The sequence below is a fragment of the Mesoplodon densirostris genome, chromosome 16 (assembly GCF_025265405.1).
Source record: "Mesoplodon densirostris isolate mMesDen1 chromosome 16, mMesDen1 primary haplotype, whole genome shotgun sequence".
NCBI lineage: Eukaryota > Metazoa > Chordata > Mammalia > Artiodactyla > Ziphiidae > Mesoplodon > Mesoplodon densirostris.
The window spans coordinates 85,461,196-85,481,605 of NC_082676.1; the positions used below are offsets into that span (position 1 = coordinate 85,461,196).

The following is a 20,410-nucleotide window of genomic DNA, read 5'->3' on the forward strand; positions in this document are numbered from 1 at the left end:
AGGTCACCTAGCTCAGAAACACTGTCGTCACAGCAAAGTGGCTGCAGGAAGTGCAGAAGGAAAGGGTGGAGCCGAGGGGCCCCGGCCGGCTGCGCAGATGACGTGGGAGCCCCAGGCTCCGTCTTAATGAAGCCAGAACCCAATAAATAGCTGCCTCTCTGTTCACCCTCTTCACGGCTGCCAGGTATTATCCAAAAGACATATCAGATCATGTCACTTCGCTTCTCAAGGTCCTCAGCACAGATTTTCAAATTTAAAAAAAAATGAAGTGAAACCCTTTTCTAAACCAAATCTTATAATCCTCAGCTCAAAAGCAGGTCTAAGTGGTACATTTTACCGCTGTTTGTAAGCCGTGTTTATGGTCCTACCGTCAACCTCCGATAACCCAAGCAGGCATATATGGGGTCCGCTGTGGGTGAGGAGGAGGTTACCACCACATCTCAGCGCTGCCTGCCTCTGGAGCACACACCAGGCCTCGTGCCTGGCCTTTAAAGGCTCACTTTGAAAGGTCTGGGCCTCTGGCCCCTCCTGCACGCTAAGCATGGCCTTCCCAGTGGTTGACAGCCCGGCCCATCCCACATCTCCCTCTGGGAGGTCTGTGCTCCCACAGGCAAAAGGCAGCGCTCCATTCAAGGATTTGGAAACCACTTATGCAACCGAGCGGGACCCTATGGGGCCTTCCCAGCACGGACCCTCCCCGTATCCTCTGCTATAGCTTCTCTCTGAGGTACCCAGATAACAGTATCTGATGTCCTTACCCTGAGTTGTGTTACAGATGCTAAAACCTCCACCACGTGGAAGACGTTATCTACTCGATGACCTTGAGCACGAAACATAGTCCCCAGACCTACTGGAGCCCGAGGATGGATCACGTGAACCCCTGTGACACTGCCCTGTGACCTCACCATCAACCACCCAGACAGCTGAGCGTGAGCTGACCACACGCCCCGTGACCCCCCTCCCTCGCCTGGCCTTTACAAATGCTTTGCTGAAACGCTTCGGGGAGTTGGGGTGTTTTGGGCACGAGCTGCCCTGGACGCCTTGCTTGTTGCCCTGCAACGAAGGCCATGCTCTCCTTCACCACAACCCAGTGTCAGTAGATTGGCTTTACTGGGCGCGGGCTAGCGGACCCAGGTTGTGGTTTGCTACCACTCATCCTCGAGATAAAGCCCGACAATGCCTTCCGCCCACTGAGCCCCCGGCCCCGGAGGCGCCGCTTGCAGGGCGTTTCCTGGAACCCCTGCCGCCTCGCGGCCACGTGGTAGTGTCGCTGGCGTCTACCCCGCGAGGACGGCCTACCTACGTCTTATTCACTCCTTACCTACCACTCTGGGCGTGAGGCCTGGCATATCCGAGGCCCTTAATGTGTCCTAGTGGAAGGGTGAACCAATAAAGGGGCTGATGATTTTTTTAAATAAAATTTGCTGCCTTTGGGAAACTAGGACAAATTAAGGCTTTTCATCAAAGTTATCAGAGCTGGCGCTCTGAACGCAAAGTTCAGAGTAAACCATCTCCCTGAGACCTAAGCATGCAGTTCACTCGGGAAGCTTCCTCAAAGGGTTAGGTGCGGGCCCTGCAGCAGAAGACAGACGTTTCCGGGACTTCGGAGCAAAGCCTGGGAGTGAATCTTCCACGAAAAACAAGCCCGTGGTTTTCCAAACACACATCAAAATAGCTGGGGTATTTCAGAGCGGACGGAAGGTCAACTGCAGATGGTACACTGCCACGAACCACGAACGAACGCGAAATTCTGGGCTAACGCAATGTAAATTTAATTCTGCAAAGAAACCTTAGTGCAGGACACAGTTAGAGGGCTGCAGTCTCTCAGTTCAGAGGATGCCAGGCTGCTGTAGACAGGATTTTTTTTTAACCTCTTAGACATCTAATAAAAATAGATGAGATCGACTGATTTGTTCTCTCTCTAAGCTGTGACCTCTTTAGTCACCGCCGCTCCCTTACCCAGAATAATGCCGTTGGGCTCCTCCGGTGGCTGCCACACGATCCGCACAGACGTGAGTCTCACCTCTGGGAACACAAGCCTCACGGGTGGGCCTGGGGCTGAAGGGAAAAAAAGACCGGTGATCCAGGCACTGCTGGGACGTCATGTGGGTGCACGACGGGGCCTCGTGGGCTGGCCAAGGAAAGTCATGACTGCCGATGACACGGTTCAGGGGTGAGTTACTCTAAGTTCTAGGAAAGTGACTTTTGGAATCTCTGTGTGTCTCCCTAACGATTTTGAGAAAACGCCTCCTTTTGAATCCAGCGCGTCTGCTTTCCAAGCAGCGTAAGCAGTGCTCATGAGTTACGCTGCGAGTCCTGCGAGCGTGTTACCTAAAGCTAGCTGCCCAGTCGCTAAACAGCATCGTAGAGGGTACGTCAAGTCACAGGAGAGATTTCACCCATCTGAGCTGATTCCTCTCCTGGGCTGGACATCCACCAAGCAGGTGTCAGATAAATAAGGTGGCCGAAGGTCCCTCCCACCTCCAAATGGAGGTTACAATTATTGACCAAGTAACATGGCTAAAACCAATGATTTTTCTCTTAGGCACACGACCCCTCTCCTGCATTATCCCAGAAAATTAATAAGAGTTGATGTCCGCAAACACATGTAATAGTGCTTCTGGGTGGTCTGGTGCACCGGTAATTCAAAAACCAGCTATGTATCCTGGCACCATTGAATAATAGGGTCACGGCCATCGTAAAATATATTTACTTAAATGGGGAGGCGAGTAAGTGTGTGGCCAGCATGGGAACGTCTCATTGGAACTTAAGAACTGATTGGTTCCCAGGTAAGAGGCAATGAGCATGCAGCAATCAATACAAAAATAAAATGAGGGGCCTTACAGTCATTCCAGGGCTGTTGAATTCTGCCTCGAGCTATTAAGTTGAGAACGGTATTTTAAATTATAAGCATGTGTTATGACCCCTGGGTTCAGGTAAAATAAATGAAAGACGGAGGCCACGGGCTCACACACCAGGACCAATTCACGGACAGGAAACTCTGCCACTGTCTGTCCTCTGTGGTGTCTGCCCCCTCCCTGTCCCCAAGGCTGATCATTTGCATCACAATGAGGGGAAGGAGAAACACGTTTATATCAGGATTGTGAGAGAGAAAGAGAAATCAGTCCATGACTCCCCAGCCTATACTTTGGGAAGAAACAATGATAACTGCCCGAGTCTGAGGAAGAGTTACTAAAAGCCCCTGTCACTTTTTATGTGTGTGGCCCTCGACAGAGCAAATCGTTTTGCAAAGACATGACCCTGAGGTCACACGGTCCCTCTCAGACCCCAGCCGCCCTGAGACCAGCTCCCAGGGAAGGACCAGGTTCAAGGCGCCCCCTCTTCTGACCCAGGGGAGGCCCAGCTACGGGTGTCTGCCAGGAACACGGAGAGAATGTTGTCAACCCAGCGGTCAGAGTGCGTTGGGGGGTTGATTTAATTACTTCAGTAAAGATGCTTAAGAAAATCTATGGATGTTTCACCTCTGTCAGCTGCTTCTGAGCCTGGGTTTTTTGGGGGGAGACTGGCATTTTCCCCCAGAATATTCATCACAGTCTATTTAACAAAGATCATGTAAAGCAGCTAACAAATTTAAGTGTTTGACATCTGCAAAGTGGAGTGATGATTTAGACAACGCCGTCAAGATGTACTTGTTACTGAGGCTGGGAACCCCGGGTATTCTGGGAGCCCATTACACACCGCACTCTGTGGGGCCTCTAAGGATCCCTTACTATGCAAACGAGAGCGGGAAGCCCAGAGAATCTAGAATCGAGGCACGGGGTCTGCAGCGGGGTTTTTCAGCCAGGTTTCTGCCAACACCACCAGGCCTTAGGTTTTTCTGGCCCAGCCTGCCCGGCCTTTACTGCACTGCCTACAGCAGAGCTGCGATGAAATTGTGCTCAGGCTGTTAATTAGACTGTGAACATTCACTCCTGCTGAAACTGGCCACAGAAGCGCTCAGTGACCAGAAAACAACTTTGTTTTGTTTTCCTGTGCTGAAATGAAGAAAAAAGAGTGTTTTGAAAATTAAGTTAAAAATGACAACCATCCAGAGGGTTTGGATGGCGACAGCAAACCTGGGAGACGGGCAAAGGCACAGCCGTCGACGTACCGTCATCTTTGGTCCGCTCCAGGATGGCGGGCGAGCTGGGGACCCCGTTCCCGATGCGGGTGAAGGCCAGCACCTGGAGCTCGTACAGCACGAACTTGCCCAGACCCGCCAGGAGCGCGGACTGCGTGTGGTTCCCTCGGACCACGTGGCTCCTGGGCTCAGGATCCAGATCTCTGGCGCGGAACAGGATCTGAGCATGACACACCAGGCGGGGCGGTCAGGAAGACGGTGTGCAAGGAGGGGCCTCGGTGGGCCTGGGTCTCAGGATCACATGTCAAGGACCAGGCAACTGAGGGTCCTCCCCCTGGGCAGCTGTGTTGAGGGCTTAGGGATCTAATTCCTATTCACTGGCATTTTGGGGGAAAGATGGAGATGAAGCAACTGGACTCCAGGCCGGAAGGCAGCTGGAGCTGTGTCCCAGCCACGGCCGGACTGGGAGAGCCAAACGCCCCGCTGTAATTCACAGGGTTTCAGGTGCCCAGCGGCAGCCACTAAAACCAGGGCTCGCTAGGAACACAGAGACATTCTGCTTCCTGTACAAGGGGCCAGCAGCCACTCGCTTGCCTGGCTTATTGGGAGATTAAGCTCCTGCCTCAGGAGACCTGTGCTCTCCCCCTGAACCCAAGGCCCCGCCCCTGGGCTATTTACTGCCCATGCTGCAGACACAGCACGCTGAGATGCCCCCTCCACGGTCCGCCTGCTCCCCCTTATTCCCTAAGCTCCCCCTCTCGGAACTGGTCCCTCAGATCAGTGACCAGAAGGCCGTAAAAGAGGGGGTCATCGGGGAGGACTCTGAAAAGGGCTTGGCGAGCGCTTTTCTCCGGGGTCCAGGTAGGGGGTGTGGAGTGCTGGTCACTGGGCCCACTCAGTGGGATCACCATGTCTAAAGGGGCCAGAAGGGAGCCATCAGAATGCCCGGGTTGGGGGAGGGCTTGAGAACAGGTGGGGGAAACAGAGACTAGGATCTAAATGATGGAAAGCGGGGAGGAGAAGGCAGCAGTGCATGAGACAAGCGTAGCCTTGCGGCCAAATCCAGGAAGATCTGTCCTGCTTCTTGGGGGAGGGGATGGAACAAAAACCGAGTAGGTTTTTAAGGGTCTGGGTAAACACACACAAGACGAAACCCAGAAACGTCTTCCAGAGAAGCTGGAAGGTGTCCAACCCTCACCGCTGATGACACACGTGCAGACACATGTGCAGGGATCTAATGATCCGTCCTCAGCATTTTACAGGATAAGCCACTTCTCACACCAACCCTGGGAGGGAGCTACCGCCGTTCCTCCCACTTTACAAGTGAGGAAACAGGCTCAGAACTCTTAGTGCCTTGTCTTGGCCCACGTGAAGAGGGTCCACCGATGCCTCATCTCCAGACTGTGATGAAGGTAGATGAGACAAGGGATGTGGAATCAGGAAATAGGCCAGAGCTGGAGATCGGCAGGAGAACGTGAGCTCACGGGTTTGGGCAGACAGGTGACAGCACGTTCACAGCGTGAGCAGAGGAAGGTCACCTGAGCACATACCTTGTAGCCCAATATGAGCCCATTCTGGTCCTGTTCGGGCACCGAAGCCCACGTCAGTAAAATCTGGGTGGAGCTGACGGCCTCGGCTGACACATTTTCAGGGGCCGCTGAAGGAACTGTGGAGAATGAGTTAAACAGATTGGCAGCCAAGTCTAAAGGCTTCTACAAACAAAGGTCTAAGTTTTACCCACATAATCAAGTTGTCCTTGAAACAGCAATGTATTCTGAACATTTTGCAGTGATCAGATTAAACCTGCACAGAAACGTAAATCTCTTTAATATTAGCAACAAATTCCATAAATCCTGGGTATTTAGGAGCTCAATTTTACCTGAGTCCACCCAGCAAGAAAATAAGCTTCGTCTGATTCTTATATTAACGTGTGAGAACTGTGACTTTCATCTTAGATGGAAATCCTCACTTTCAGACACCAGTTTACTGACATCTCTAAACGGGGCACTTTGTGGGGGGCAGGTGGGTGGAGAGGGGAGGAGGTGAGGCTCTGATCTGCACCAAGGGGAGGGGAGGGGAGGGGAGGGGAGGGGAGAGGAGGGGAGGGGAGGGGAGGTTTACCAAATGTACATCCCTGTGTGGGGGTAACAGGCACCAAGAAAAGGGCAGCTCTCAGCACCCCCCCAGAGCCTCCACGGTCGAAAAGGAGAACACGTCAAGTTCACGAATCTCATGGGTACATAACACGTGATGGGGCTTTGGCATCTTCTCAGTCACCCCCCAGGACCGCCCTGTGGGCTGGTTCACTCTTTCATTCATTCACTCACTGTTCATTCACTTGCTCACTCATCCATCCATTCGCTCACTCATCCATTCACTCACCCATCCATTCGCTCACTCATCCATTCGCTCACCCATCCATTCACTCACTCATCCATTCGCTCACTCACGCATAAGTACTTCCTCCTCATGGCACAGCCACTGTGAAGGTGACTCTGTTAGCCAGTTAGTCTGAATCCGGAAAGTAATGTGTGTTTGCACAACGACAGTGTTCCCAACCTATGACGCCTAGAGTTCCTACACTGAAGTGATTCGGTCTTTGTCATGGGTTGAATTGTGTCCCCTCAAGTTCCTATGCTGGAATCCTGACCCCACGACCCAGAATGTGACCTTATTTGGAAGCAGGGTCGTTGCAGACGTAATTAATAACATGAGGTCACATGGGGGTAATGTAGGTCCTAATCCAATAGGACTGGTGTCCATATGAGAAGAAACAGATGTGCACGTGGGGAGAACCCCCTGGCAGGACTAGGCTTGTGCTGCCACAGCCCAGGAGCTTCTGGAAGCTGGGGGCTGGCTGTGACAGACCCTCCCGGCCCCTCCAGAGGGGGAGTACAGCTCTGCTGACACCTCGGTCTCCATCTTCTGGCCTCCAGGACTACGAGAGAATGTATATCTGCTGTTTGAAGCCACCAGTTTGGGTCCTTTGTTACCGCAGCCCCAGGAAATGAACACAGGCTTTAAGAAAAAACGCCAGGATTCATGCTGGGCCTGGAAGAGGTGCTGCTCCGCTGTCTGCAAGCTTGACCTGGTCATTCCCACAACTGGCAGGTCTGAGATGGAGAGAAGAGGAGGTCCAGCAACAGGCTGCCACCTCACAGGGCGAGCTTCTGGGGGACACTGAACCTGAGCTCAACCACCTGTGTCCTGGGAGGGCTGCAAGCCCCAGGAAAGGGCGACTTCCCTGGCTCGATGCCCAGGAGGCAGTGGCCCCCCTCCCTTTGTCCACTTGCTACACTGACTGACTGTCCTCAGAACTCAGGCACCAGACCGGCTGCCAGTGCCCACAAAACAGAGATGCCACTGCTGGTGCCTGTTAGTCCCAAGCACAGGGGCCCTCCTGACATTTCTGGAGAGAGAAGATGCAAGTCAGCCCACTGGGTCGATAACAATTTTTTCTTCCCAATTACGTCAGTTGAGAGTCATTCATTCCGTTATTCAGTCATTCAACAAAATAATATTAATTTATTTGAGCAGATAAGTGTCACAGGAAAAGAATCTTCGTGGTTTCCGGTCAGCTCAGCCCCCTGAAGGGGAGCATGCTTGTCACACATGCCGCCCTGTGTCCCCCTGCCTCTGGCGGTGGCTCCCATGGCGTCACCTGTGCTCTCTGTGCCTTGGGGGCTCCCACCGGGTGTCGTAACTTCCGAGGCGGTTACCAGGACATTGTTTACACCCGTTCTTATTTTATAAAAAACTGAGTGATAAGCTGGCACCCAGAACCAACTGTGAATCAAAGGAGTAATTATCATTCAAAGAGAAGGTAAGCCTCCCATTTATCTAACTTAGTTTTCTGAGTTTATTTAGAATCAGGTGAGAGCAGAACACATACTCTATGCCCAAGATACTAGTGCTATGTTCTAAACTCCCATCCCTGCCTGTGAAGAGAGAAGCCATTGTCATAGCAACACAAACGGTCAACCTCTCAATCCTTAACTGTTTCCTTCGGGTTAATCTTTGAAACCGAAAGTGCCCAATTCTCACTGTAGATCTAAAAATAATAGCTGATTTTCTAAGATGCAGTGACATGTGAATCCATTTACTGGCGGGCCATCCACATCTCCAGAGAATGAGGGCAACCCTGTGATCACAGCAACTCAGCCCCGGCGCCTAGAACACAGCTGGTTTCCTAACGAGAAGACAGGCAGAGAAAATCGCAGTGTTCAGGATGAACATTTCAGCTGATTCGAGTCCCACCAGGATAAACTCTGCCATCTAATTACAAAGTATTCATGTTTTTAAGATTTGAAAAAAAAAATCTTTTTTTTTTTTTTTTTTTTTTTTTTGCGGTATGCGGGCCTCTCACTGTTGTGGCCTCTCCCGTTGCGGAGCACAGGCTCCGGATGCGCAGGCCCAGCGGCCATGGCTCACGGGCCCAGCCGCTCCGCGGCATATGGGATCCTCCCAGACCGGGGCACGAACCCGTATCCCCTGCATCGGCAGGCGGACTCTCAACCACTGCGCCACCAGGGAGGCCCGAAAAAAAAAATCTTACTCATTACCTAACTTGAAGGAGATTCAACTTCTTTCCTAACCTGATACCTTGAGTTTTGAGACCATCCTAGAATCTCCCCTTTCATTAAAACCAATACCATTTAAAATGCGTTTTTCCTTCAGTTCTCTCTCCTCTACAGGGTTTCTCACCCCGCAGCTCACAGCTACTCCTCACGTAGTCTCTCTGATTTTTAGGGCCTCATTTACCCTTATAATATATCATAAGGTGTCATGAGACCAGCTCGATCGCACTTCAAAACTGGAAACCTCATTTAAATGTGGTTCAAGATGTTCTGCTCGGTGCCTCCACGGCTGGCTTTCAGCGCGTCTGCGCACCGTGCTGTTTCTAAGCACTGATGGACGGCTATCTTCACTGAGGTGACGCTGGGCTCCAGAGGTGGGCGTGCAGCTCTCCTCTCCTCCCCAGCTCTCTCCGACCCCTCCCTGTCCCCATCAGTGGTGGTGGGAGCACTTGGCCAGTGGGCCCGTGTAGCCCCTTCACACTCTTCGCCAAATGCTGAGCAGTGATTGGCAGGACCAGTCCTCTGAAGGGGCTGATTTCTCTGCTGGGGAGGCTACCTGTCCAACCTCGGCAGCACCAGGGAAGGCAAGACATCAAAGCTGCCACAGCTGGGAGAGGCTTGTGGGTCAGGGTGAGAAGCTTCCTGCAGCAGAAGGTTCTGGAAGCTCCATTTGGAGGTGGGGGTACTGAACCCCTCCAGGACCAGCCCCAGATGGAGGGGCCAACATGCCAGCACCAGTTTCCCTAGAGGAGAGAACAGCCCATAAGGGGTCTCAAGGAGCCCACTCTTCTGGTACTACAAGTATCTGAAATCTGAACCACCCATATCTTGAAATGAAGATCAATAACCCTGTTATCAAGTTGTAATGGAAACACCTGCTGAACCAAAACTGTTCTCTTCTTCTCCAAGAGATATGTGTTGAACCAAAATTTCTCACTGAATAAACATTCAGTTAAAAACAAAAGATAATTTTCTGTAAGCCATAACCCTCAAAAGTAGAAAGAACGGGATAGCTGGCAAAGCAAAGTGTAAGCTGTAGGAACACTTCTCCCTCGAGATCAGAAGCTTTCTCAGCAAGTGAACTACGAGCACGGCCACAGTCAGCTCCGCTGGCCTGCACACGGTCCTCTCCTGGCCACACGTGCACACATTTGTCAACCGAGACAAAAGCGAGCCCACAGTGCTTTTCTGGATACAAAATCTATACCTCAGACAACCACCCTGCTCAGCAAAGTCTTTTCAGAGTCCACGTAAGAGACGATCCAAGATTGTCCGAGGAGAGCAGAGGTAGTAGAAGGAAACACTGGAGTGAGTTCACACATAGAGTGACGGCCTCTGACCACTGTAAAGACGGCTGTTCAGCAGCTGGAAGGAGTTTTACAAAATACAGTCTCAGTGCAGCAGTTCTGCCACGGGTTTACTTTGTTCTTTGAAAACTTACCCCAAAGGATTATTTTCTGTTTTTTTTGTTTGTTTGCTTGTTTGTTTGCGGTACGTGGGCCTCTCACTGCTGTGGCCTCTCCCATTGCGGAGCACAGGCTCCGGACGCGCAGGCTCAGCGGCCATGGCTCATGGGCCCAGCCACTCCGTGGCATGTGGGATCTTCCCGGACCGGGGCACGAACCCGTTTCCCCTGCATCGGCAGGCGGACTTTCAACCACTGCACCACCAGGGAAGCCCTATTTTCTGTTTTTAATGACACTTTCTTCATCTTTACATAACATTTAGTTTGTTGTTTTCTGAACAATATCCTTGAAAAGTGTAGCTAGGTGTACAATTTGAGGTTGACAGTTATTTTCTTTCAGCACCTTCAAGATCCTTATTCCATTGTCTTCTGGCCTCTCTTGTTCTTGAGAAGTTGGCTTCAAATGGTCTTTGCAGGTAAGATGCCTTTGCTCCAGATGTTTTTAAGATTGCTCTTTGGCTTTTGTATTTTCAGTTGTAGCGCAGTGCATTTTGGTGCAGATTTATTTTTATTTATTCTGTTCAGGATTCATGTCTTCAGTCTGATATGTAATGTCTTATATCAGTTCTGGAATTTCTCGGCCATAATCTCCACATATTTCCTCCCTCTCATTTCCTCCCCCTTTCTCTTCTGAGTCTTATTAAATGTATGTTGGACCTTCTCATTCTATTCTTTATGTCTTTTAACCTCTCTATCATACTTTCAATCTTGATGTCTTTGCACTGTATTTTGAGGTTTTTTTTACTCATTTCCAGCTTCCAGTTTGGTAATTCCCTCTTTGTCAGTGTCTAACCTACTTTTTACCTCAGTCAGAGTGGTTTATTCAATGACTGTGTTTTATTTGTTTTTCCTAAAAAAAAACCCCAAAACTGTTTAAAATGGTATTTTAATCTCTACTTAAAGTTTTCATGCTTTCCTTTAATAATTAAAGACTTTAATATTTATTTCCAGTTTTACTGAGATATGATTTGAATATAACACTGTGTAAGACTGAGGTGTACAACATACAACATGTTGCACATTTTAATCTCATATACTGCAAGATGATTACCACCATAGCATTTGCTAACGCCTCCATTAGGTCACATAATTACTGTTTATTTTTCTTTTTTGTGGTGACAATGTTTAAGATCTACTCTCTTAGTGACTCTCTCTCTCTCTCTCTTTTTTGAATTATAACTGACATAGAGTATTATACTGGTTCCAGTTGTTCAACACAGTGATTCAGTTCTTAACAACTTTCTTTAATCACTATGCTGTACAGAAGGTTACTCAGAACTTATTCATCTTCCTACTAAAAGTCTTTAATTAATTTAAATGTACTTATTACATTTTGAGGTGTCCAGCGTGGAAACAGCTGCTGGGAGGTGCTGGCTTCCCCTGGCTGCCCTCCTGTCCCACACGGGCTTCCAGGGTGACCTCTCTATTTTTGTACCTGTGGAGCCTTGAGAAGACAGGACACACCCTGGGCTCAGGAAGCCTCCGAGGAAACTGGAGCTAGTTCACCGTCTCAGAATTTCTACCTTCTTCTCACCCCTCGTTGGGTGGAGGTCAGGAAGGTACTGAACAGCGCCCCCCCGCCCCTCCCCCCCACCGGATACATCAAGCACTGGGGGAGCGTCACGGGGTAAGGGGATGGTGAGAGGTGCAGAGATGTTCTTCCTTTTCAGGAGAAAACCTCCCTATCTCAGACTAGTGGAAAGAGCTGTGCTGTGCATCCTTAAAGAGTGTTAGCAACACTCTTTTCTGTGTTTCTACAAACTCGAACCAGGCCAGTAAGGGTCCTGCAAACCACTGTTGACCACAAAGCCTAGAAGAAGAGCATCCTGCAGAGAGACCACTGCAAGTTTTCCTTTCCTTCCTGACCATGAGCGGTACCCCAAGCCCCGCGGCCGTGAGCAGAGGGGTGTGTGCCATTTTGGGGCAGGTGCTAAGACACAGGGGTGCCCACCCTTTGCTCATGCCTCCCCTCTGGCAGCTGCGTGCAGATGGCGGTTAATTTACAGGACAGCAGAGCCTGGGTGCTTGAATCACCTCATGGATGAGAGCCACCCAACAACAAGAACACCCATCTTAGGCTGTAATGAGAGAGAAATAAACTACCATTGTGCTACAGCAATTGAACTTTTGAGGGTCTATTTTCTAGCACAGGGGAGACTCAACACATCACACACGTGACTTTATCAGGAGGAGGTCCCGAACACCTTGCATTATAAAGATCTCCTTAGAGTCTCTGTACACTCCTACTTTTCATCATTGGTGGTGAGAATTACCCCTAATTAAAAAGATAATAATGCGACTCTAGCCCCTGGTAGAATTCATCATCAACTTCAAAGCAGCGTCATGGGCTCTAATGCAGTTGGACCGAATTACTCAGGAAAGTGTCAACACAGACATGGCAGGGGAGTGGGGGACGAGCCAGCGAGATGCCAGCGACACTGCGGACGCTCTGCTCAGGCTCCAGGGAGACACGTCTCACCTGACTCCCGTGTCCGGCCCCGCACGGACTCGCTCCAGGGCCCGGCCGGCCCTCGTCTCACCTGACTCCCGTGTCCGGCCCCGCACGGACTCGCTCCAGGGCCCGGCCGGCCCTCGTCTCACCTGACTCCCGTGTCCGGCCCCGCACGGACTCGCTCCAGGGCCCGGCCGGCCCTCGTCTCACCTGACTCCCGTGTCCGGCCCCGCACGGACGCGCTCCAGGGCCCGGCCGGCCCTCGTCTCACCTGACTCCCGTGTCCGGCCCCGCACGGGCGCCCTCCTGGGCCCGGCCGGCCCTCGTCTCACCTGACTCCCGTGTCCGGCCCCGCACGGACGCGCTCCAGGGCCCGGCCGGCCCTCGTCTCACCTGACTCCCGTGTCCGGCCCCGCACGGCCGCGCTCCAGGGCCCGGCCCCGATGGCGTTGAAGGCCTGCATCTGCAGCTCGTACTCCGTCCATTCCTCCAGCCCCTCGACCGTGAGCTCCCTCTCCAGCCGGTCGCTGATGACTTGGGCCAGCACAGTGGACGGGAGGTCGGGGCGCCAGCACGTAACTCTGTAGCCCACGGACTCGGGGTTCCCATTGTACTGTGAGTCGGGCAGCGGCTGGAAGTGGACAACAGTCCACGGTGAGCCAAGGTCTTGGAGCCGCCCCCCATGTGGGTCTCCACGCACGGGCCTGTCTTAGGGGGCCAAGTCCACGGAAAAGATATTCTGGGGTGAATATTCTTATGACCTTTATTCTACTTTCCCCTGGAACTTTTCTTCTGCGAATTAAATGAAGTCCTGTCAGTAACTTTGGCTGGACATAATTTCTTTTAATACATTTCAGCTTAATTTTGTGGGGAAATGTTCTGATTCAATATCAAGCTGGCTCTCTTACAAATACTGAGCATTGGTTCCGTATCAACCTGGCTTAAGGACTTAACAGATTCAGCCTGTAGGGCCATCGGCTTTCCTCCCCAAAGAATATTCCTCGGTTCCAAGAAGCCAGTGAGTCATGCTACTAATTAATAAGACAGCTGGGGCTGGTCTGAGATCCAACACCGACTGTAAAATGCAATACTTTCTGGTTTAATGATGAGATTACTTTTGACCGGGACAAGGCAAGACTAGGAAATGACTAAGCTCTGGGCTCCCACGCAGGCCCCCCACCTCCCAACTCACCACCCAGCGGAGCCGCAGGCTGGTCTCGCTTGCGGTTCGGACAGTGATGCTGGTGGGGGCCACGTCCGGGGGGGCCTGCAGGGTCTGGATGACCCGGGAGGACTGACTGAAGGGGCTGGCGCCGACGACATTCACCTGCTTCATCCGGAACCTGGAAGCAAAGCCGACGACTGGAGTTACTCTGCACAAGAGGTAATGTGCAAGGAGGGAAACCCGCCCACAACTTCCGGGGGTACGGGGTGGGCGGGGGCGCATATGTGTCTGCCTGCGTCACAGAGGCCATTGCTCAAGGCCGCACTCTTTCCACCTGGTTTCATTAAAACTGTGAATTACATAGATGGCCTCTTTCCCTAAAAGCCTCCACAGAATGGTAAATGCACCGCAACTCAGCAATTTCCCGTTCCGAGGGAAGCATGACTGGATGGGTTATGTGGCCAGAATCTGTGCCATCAGATGCCCTTGGCTGGTTCAAGTTTAGGGCGAGACCAGGGGATTAGAGCTCAAGTAGCTCTTTAACGGAAGTGGAATGTCACAATGTCGCTACCAGATGACAGCTTTGAAATTCCAGCGTCTCTTAATGACCAAGGGTGCCCTGCAACCCATTCTCTGTTGGTTCAGGAGAGAAGCAACGGCCGCAGAATCCAGACCCTGCGACTCTCACCCCATCGCTGACTTGCCTTTTTCCTTATCTATAGAACGAGGGTGGAATGAGATGTCCTTTAAAGTCGATGCTAATGTTCTCAGTTTTTATCTCTTCTTTATTAATATGTACAACTATTCGAATTGAACTTATATACCAGAAGAATATCCCAAGTAGACACACATATTAATTATAGGGGCTTCCTAAATTTACGTGATTTTAAGACAGAGACACTGATCTCTAATCACACTTTCTGACCTCTGAAATAACTATATAGCTTATATAATTTCACATGGCAAGTCTTGCATCCCAACAGGTCATTTTATGCTGAATGTTTTTCTCTAAAAACAAGTGTATCTTGATTCATCTGCTCTAATCTTAGGAAGGATGTTAAAATGAATGTAAGTTAAACAGCATCTCTCATTAGGTTTTTTTTAAAAAACCCTAAGTTTGGGATCGTACTGAAAAAGCGTTCTTCGCAAAGATGTAATTTCACCTTTTACTCCCTGAATTTGTCATTCTTAGTCTTTTGTTCCCCGATCTTATGAAATGTATCCATCCTGGCAGAACAGTGACTTTATCAAACTCAGCATCTGGTGATAACTGGAAATTCCACCTCCTTCAGTGACCTTATGGGGAGTCACCATGTCTCTAACAGCCCATGATCACCCCACCCTTTGTAAAGGCCAAGGATGTATTGCCTGGATACGTTTCAGGGTCAAGGAGCAAAGGTTAAATGGCACATTAAGTGCTTGATTAGTGCTAGTCCTGGGCGGGGAGGGGGAACAGAAGGGTATTCTGAGGATGTCTGCTTCGTGTACACACAGCACGGTAATGGTCCCCAGAGGTCGTGGACTTTTGTAAAGAAAAGCACCACATCTCCAACCATGTGGGTCTTGGCTACTAAGCCTAATATACCAGCCATGCTGCTGGCTGCCTGGCCAGCGACGTTGGTGGTAGGGACGTGGCTGACCTAGCATCAGGTACCATCTCCCTGGAATAACACTCCACCGTGTCTCGTGCCCCAGAAGGTTCAATTTACTGTTATGGCCACCTGGAAGTGTCTCGCTTGCACTCATGCAGCTAGGTTTCACTGCTGCAGACAGGGGCCACCTGTGGGGGGCACCCCCTCCTCGTGTGGGGCTCATGGCCTGCCGCTCTCACCTGTAATGAGTGTAGGGCGTGAGGTTCGGGATCTCCAGCGTCTGGGCGTCAGGCTCGTTCTCCTCCTCGTAGAGGGTGACCCACTCCTCCTCGTCGCCGATGGCTCCAACCTGGGGAAGGGAGGTCTTGGGACCGGCTGGACGACACAGGGCGGAGGCTGCCATTCATGTACGTGCGGCCGCCCCGTGTTCCCCACGAGTGGGGCGAGTTGAGTCCTGTGTGTGCACACCCCCAGCTTGGGCCTCTGAGACATGGGCTTCTCTGTCCCTGCCACTGGGTCTGGGGGGTTTCAGTCACCAGCTCACAGTCAGGACCTGGGCACAACTGCCCGAGCGCTCTGAGACCGCGGGTGCAGGAGAGGACCTGGCCGTCGGGTCCTTCATTCCTGATGAAGGGATAACTCGTCAGAGAAGGCCTGCCCAGGACCCCACGGGACCTGGGTGGCCGGGTGTCCTCATGGAGGCTTCAGAGCCGTTTCCACTGCAGCTGAGCAGGGGGCTCAGTCTTTCCCGCTCCCACCCTGACCCCTTCTGCCCAAACACACACCAAAGACACCGCCGCTGGCCGGGACACTGGAGGTCCTTCCACAGGGGACTCGCTGCTGCCCTGGGAACCAGCTGAGGTGGTAAAGACCCGCCTTGGGGCACAGCTGACCCCTTTCCAAGTGGGGCGCCCTGCCTGCCCTCTGGTCCTGCCCAGTGATCCACCTCCTGCTGATTTTATTCCCCGTCTGTGAACTTCCCGTCCAGTTGGCTGCCCTGGAGGTACTGTCATGTGGCTCTGACCCTTCCAGGACCACCCAGCCTGCCCCCGAGCCACACCTCTCGTGATTCTCGCCACCTTCTGAGGCAGCTTCTAATTCTGCCTGCCCCAGTCTCTCTGCCCCACTTGCGCCACCTTGCAGAGCCCTGGGGCCTGTCCCAGCGAGAGAACAACGGGGGGACACGAGTCACCACCAGCCAGGGAAGCCTCTGAGTTCTCTTCAGGTCCCTGCATCCCTGTCCCAGGCAGGCTGGCAGGTGGTCATGGGAGGGTGGCACGAGAATTCAAACGACCTTGGTACACTGGAGAAACAGACGCGGAGGACGAGAGGGGGACAGCAAACACGGGGCCGGGTGGCACGAGTCCCCAAGAAACTGAATGCAAAACTCCAAATACCCTTGACTAAGCATGTCAAGGCTTGGCATGCTTGGCATGAAAAGGCTTGGCAGCTCCTCAAAAACCTAGGATCACCACATGACCCAGAAGTTTCACCACTGGGTCTACACCCAGAAGAAGTGCAAACTGGTTCTCTCACAAGTCCTTGTACACACACATTCACGGCCGCTCTGCTCACAGCAGCCAAGGGAAGAAGCAGCATGAGTGCCCATCAAGGGATGATGGAGAAGCAAACCGTGGTGCGGCCGCAGGATGGACACCACTCAGCCGAGGGAAGGGGGGGCCCTGACACCCGCTACCACGCGGGCGGGCCTCGAACCCATGATGTGGAGAGGCCAGACCCCAAAGGCCACGTACTGTATGATTCCATTTCATAAAATATGCAGAACAGGTAAACCCATAGACACAGAATGCAGACGGGTGGGCGCCAGGGGCTGGGGGAGGTGGGGAAGGGGAGTGGCAGCCTGACGGGCACGGTGGGGCTGGGTGGAGCCCCGGAAAGGTTTCGGAACTAGACGGAGGTGGTGGGGGCATGCTGCAGAGGCGCCAACTCGTGAGCCGTACAGGCTGACATGGTTCACTTTACGTTTATCATGATTTCACCTCGGTTAGAAAGCATCAAAATAAAATATGGATGACCAGCCAAAAACATATGGCAGGGAAAGAGCAGGAGGTCAGAGCGGGTCATGAGCCCGGGAGTCAGCAAAGCAGCGAGCCGCTGAAGTGACAGCGGGAGGATGCGGCCGGAGTCCAGGGCCCTGCGCCGAGGGGGCCCGCTCTCCGCATCCTCAGTGCGGGACCCCACAGAAGGGGCCGCGGGTTGGCTGTGGGGCTTTTGCTCTGATGAGTGTAACCTACAAGTGCAGGGCGGGGACACCCGAGGTCACAACCCCCTGCCCCCAGCAGCGCTCTGGCTCCTTTTTAAAAGACCTGGATTTGAATGGAGGCCGCGTTCTGGGGGCTCAGGTGGGTGTTGCATGTCTCCGCGGACCCCGCCTGCCACTTTCCCTGCGGGCCCAGCCGTCATGACCTAATGGCACCATACAGTCCCAAACGCCCGCACGTCCACAAAACGCACCCAGTCCCCTGCTCCTTCATGCGGCTGGCAAGCTCCTTCGGGTCTGGGCAGCACCAGGCCTTTGGGAAGCCTCCATGAACGGGACCCCCTCGCCCCCCCACTATCCCCCCCCCCCAGGCTGCCAGAAGGCGATGTTCTAATTCTGTGCTGCGCCAGCACCTTCCACGTGCCCCAGTGCAGGGCTGATCACGCCCAGTTCTCACTCAAACACACAGCGCGTGTCGAAGATTTACGCTGCTCACGGATGAGGGAGCCAGCAGGTGCGAAGGTGGTTCAGAGGAGGGCACCCGAGGCGGAGTCTGGTCAGTGCAGGGAAGGAGGCCGCAAGGAGACGGCAACGGGAGACGGGAAACCGGTTAGAAGAGCAGCACAGCGGCAACCTCTGGGTTTGCGGCTTCTACAGGTTTGCACCTCACTTTACAGGGTCTGGGCCAAATTCTAAATAGTAAGTCAAACACAGTCAGGGTCCTTAAGGCAGAGGAGCCTTAGGCAGACTTAAGGCTCTCGTTCTGGCTGGCGCCCGCAACCTCCAGCCCGCCGGCCGAACCCGGCCCACCTCCTGCTTTGTAAATAAAGTCTCACTGGCACACGGCCTCGCTCACCGGTTCGTGTACGGCCGGCCCCACGTTCATGCTCGCACAGCGGAGCCGCGAAGCTGCAGCAGAGCCCCCCCGGCCCCCAATCCTACGTGCTTACCACGTGACCTACCCTGCCCACGTCCCGCCACAGGGCACACGGTGTGTCTTCCGCCTCCTCCCGAGGCGTCTTCCACGCTTGCTGTCACTTGTCCCACGAGCCCCCGAGGTGGGTGCAGGGTCTGACTCGCCACTGGAGCCCCAGCACCTCCCCCAGGGTCCAGCCCAAACTCGGGGCCCGACCCGTTGGTTTAACACACGAATGAATACACAGACAGACAAACATGTGCGTGACTTCCAAGGCAGTACTGAAAACGGGCTGCCTGGCACTGAGCTCCAGAAACAAATTATTACCAAAAACATGGTTGTGGTTCTAGACCTCGGCGGCGGCAGGGGTTAAATTTCTACAATAAAAGGTTTACATTTGGATCTAAAGAGACAGGAGCCTTCTCAGTAGGAAGGGGAGTCCTGTGATCCCTGCTGGGCTCCTCGGGCTCTCTGGGTGGATTTCAAGACCATCACGACGACGGACTTTCTAGAAGCAAGCGGCCACTCCCTATGATGCGAGTGTGGCAGGATTCTTTAAAGATAAAACAAACCAGAGCTCCGTGGGGAGGCTGGGATTTTAACAAATTTTTTTCCTTCTTTTTCTTTTAAAGCTAACGAACAGCACTTTACGATACTTATTACAAGAGCAGAAATGCCACGCATTTCAAATGTCACTCAGCGGGGGTGGTCATTAGGACCCACCGGGGAGCCTGCTGTCCTCTGCTAAAGCCCCAGGGGAGGCTGCCCCACTGCCCACCTCCACGGGAGGGCTCTGGGCGGCCGCTCCCACGGCCGGCCTGCACTTGGCGCCTTCGGACACGCCTGATCTTTTAGTTCCTGGGGTCCTAGACCCCGGCAGCCTTGCCAAGTGGTTTTTCCATCAGAGCCCAAGTTGCTATGGCCGCCGCTGTCATGATGAGCTCAGCACCCGGAGGCCAGGGACCAGTGGCCACTCAGAGGACAGGCATGAACCTGGTCCACAAGGTAGTTGCACGCGGAGAGGAAGCACGTGGACCTGCAGCCGCGCAGGGAGAGGACGAGCCGGACGGAGAGGGCGGGAGGCTGCAGCTCCCCGTTCATCCAGAGCCAAGGAGAGGGGGAAAGATGCTCCGAGAATCCACGCTATGGACACCTGCCAACCCCGGTGTCGGCAGGAAAACCTGCCTGCCCAGCTCCCGCGTCCCCTCGGGCTCGGGGCTGTGTCCCCGTGCCTGATCCAGTGGAGCCTCCCAGGGAGCCCCGGACAGCTGGGGCCCCTCTGCGCGGCACTGCTGGCAGATCGATGTACAGCCAGGAGGGGACTCCGGGTGGACGGGGCTCGAGGCCAGTTCCCGAAAAGTCTGGGCAGCCTGCAGCCCTCGTGAGCTGGCGGGGGCGGGGCGGGGTGCCCCTGGCGCTGACTGAGCTTTCCTGCTCCGAAGCAGCCAGAAGTAGGGTCCCCGCCCTCCCCCCTCCTCCCCACTACCTTGCTAGTTGCTTATTCATTTATTTTGTAACTATCTAACACTCTTCTTATCTTCAGAAGCAGGAGGGTTGTGAAGTGACCATTTGGTCCTCGGCCTTAAACGCTGCTCTCCTGGGTCTGTGACCCTGGGCACTTCTGGTCCCCTCTGGCTTTCCAGCCACCTGTCCTCTGCTTCCTCCTTTGCCCGCAGTGGCCCCTAAACGACGTCTCTCCCGGGTCTGTCCCGGCCCCTCCTTTCTCCCCTCGGCAGTGTCCTCCTTCCTCCTGGCATTTGGCGTCCCTCCATGAGGACATCTCAGACCCCGGCGCAGCCTTCGTGCCTCCTGACCGCCAGGAGGACGTTCCTGCTTCCAGCCTCTGAGCCAGGGCCTCCCTCCCGACGCCTGCTGCCCGCCCCCTCCCTCTGCCCGATGCTGGGAGGCCCCTCGGCCTCTCTTACCTTCACTTGATTTCAC

The 20,410-nt window shown here is 53.3% G+C and overlaps 1 protein-coding gene across 1 annotated transcript in view; it reads right to left on the reverse strand.

Annotated features, from left to right (window-relative positions):
• SDK1 (sidekick cell adhesion molecule 1) overlaps positions 1-20,410 on the reverse strand; it is an 831,209-nt gene that overhangs the window by 97,481 nt on the left and 713,318 nt on the right. Inside the window, exons 23-28 of the mRNA XM_060079272.1 lie at positions 15,572-15,681; positions 13,768-13,918; positions 12,969-13,206; positions 5,632-5,747; positions 4,112-4,301; positions 1,960-2,058 (exon numbers count right to left, since the gene is read on the reverse strand). Coding sequence (XP_059935255.1) covers positions 1,960-2,058; positions 4,112-4,301; positions 5,632-5,747; positions 12,969-13,206; positions 13,768-13,918; positions 15,572-15,681 — 904 coding nt within the window. The remainder of the gene's footprint in view (positions 1-1,959; positions 2,059-4,111; positions 4,302-5,631; positions 5,748-12,968; positions 13,207-13,767; positions 13,919-15,571; positions 15,682-20,410) is intronic.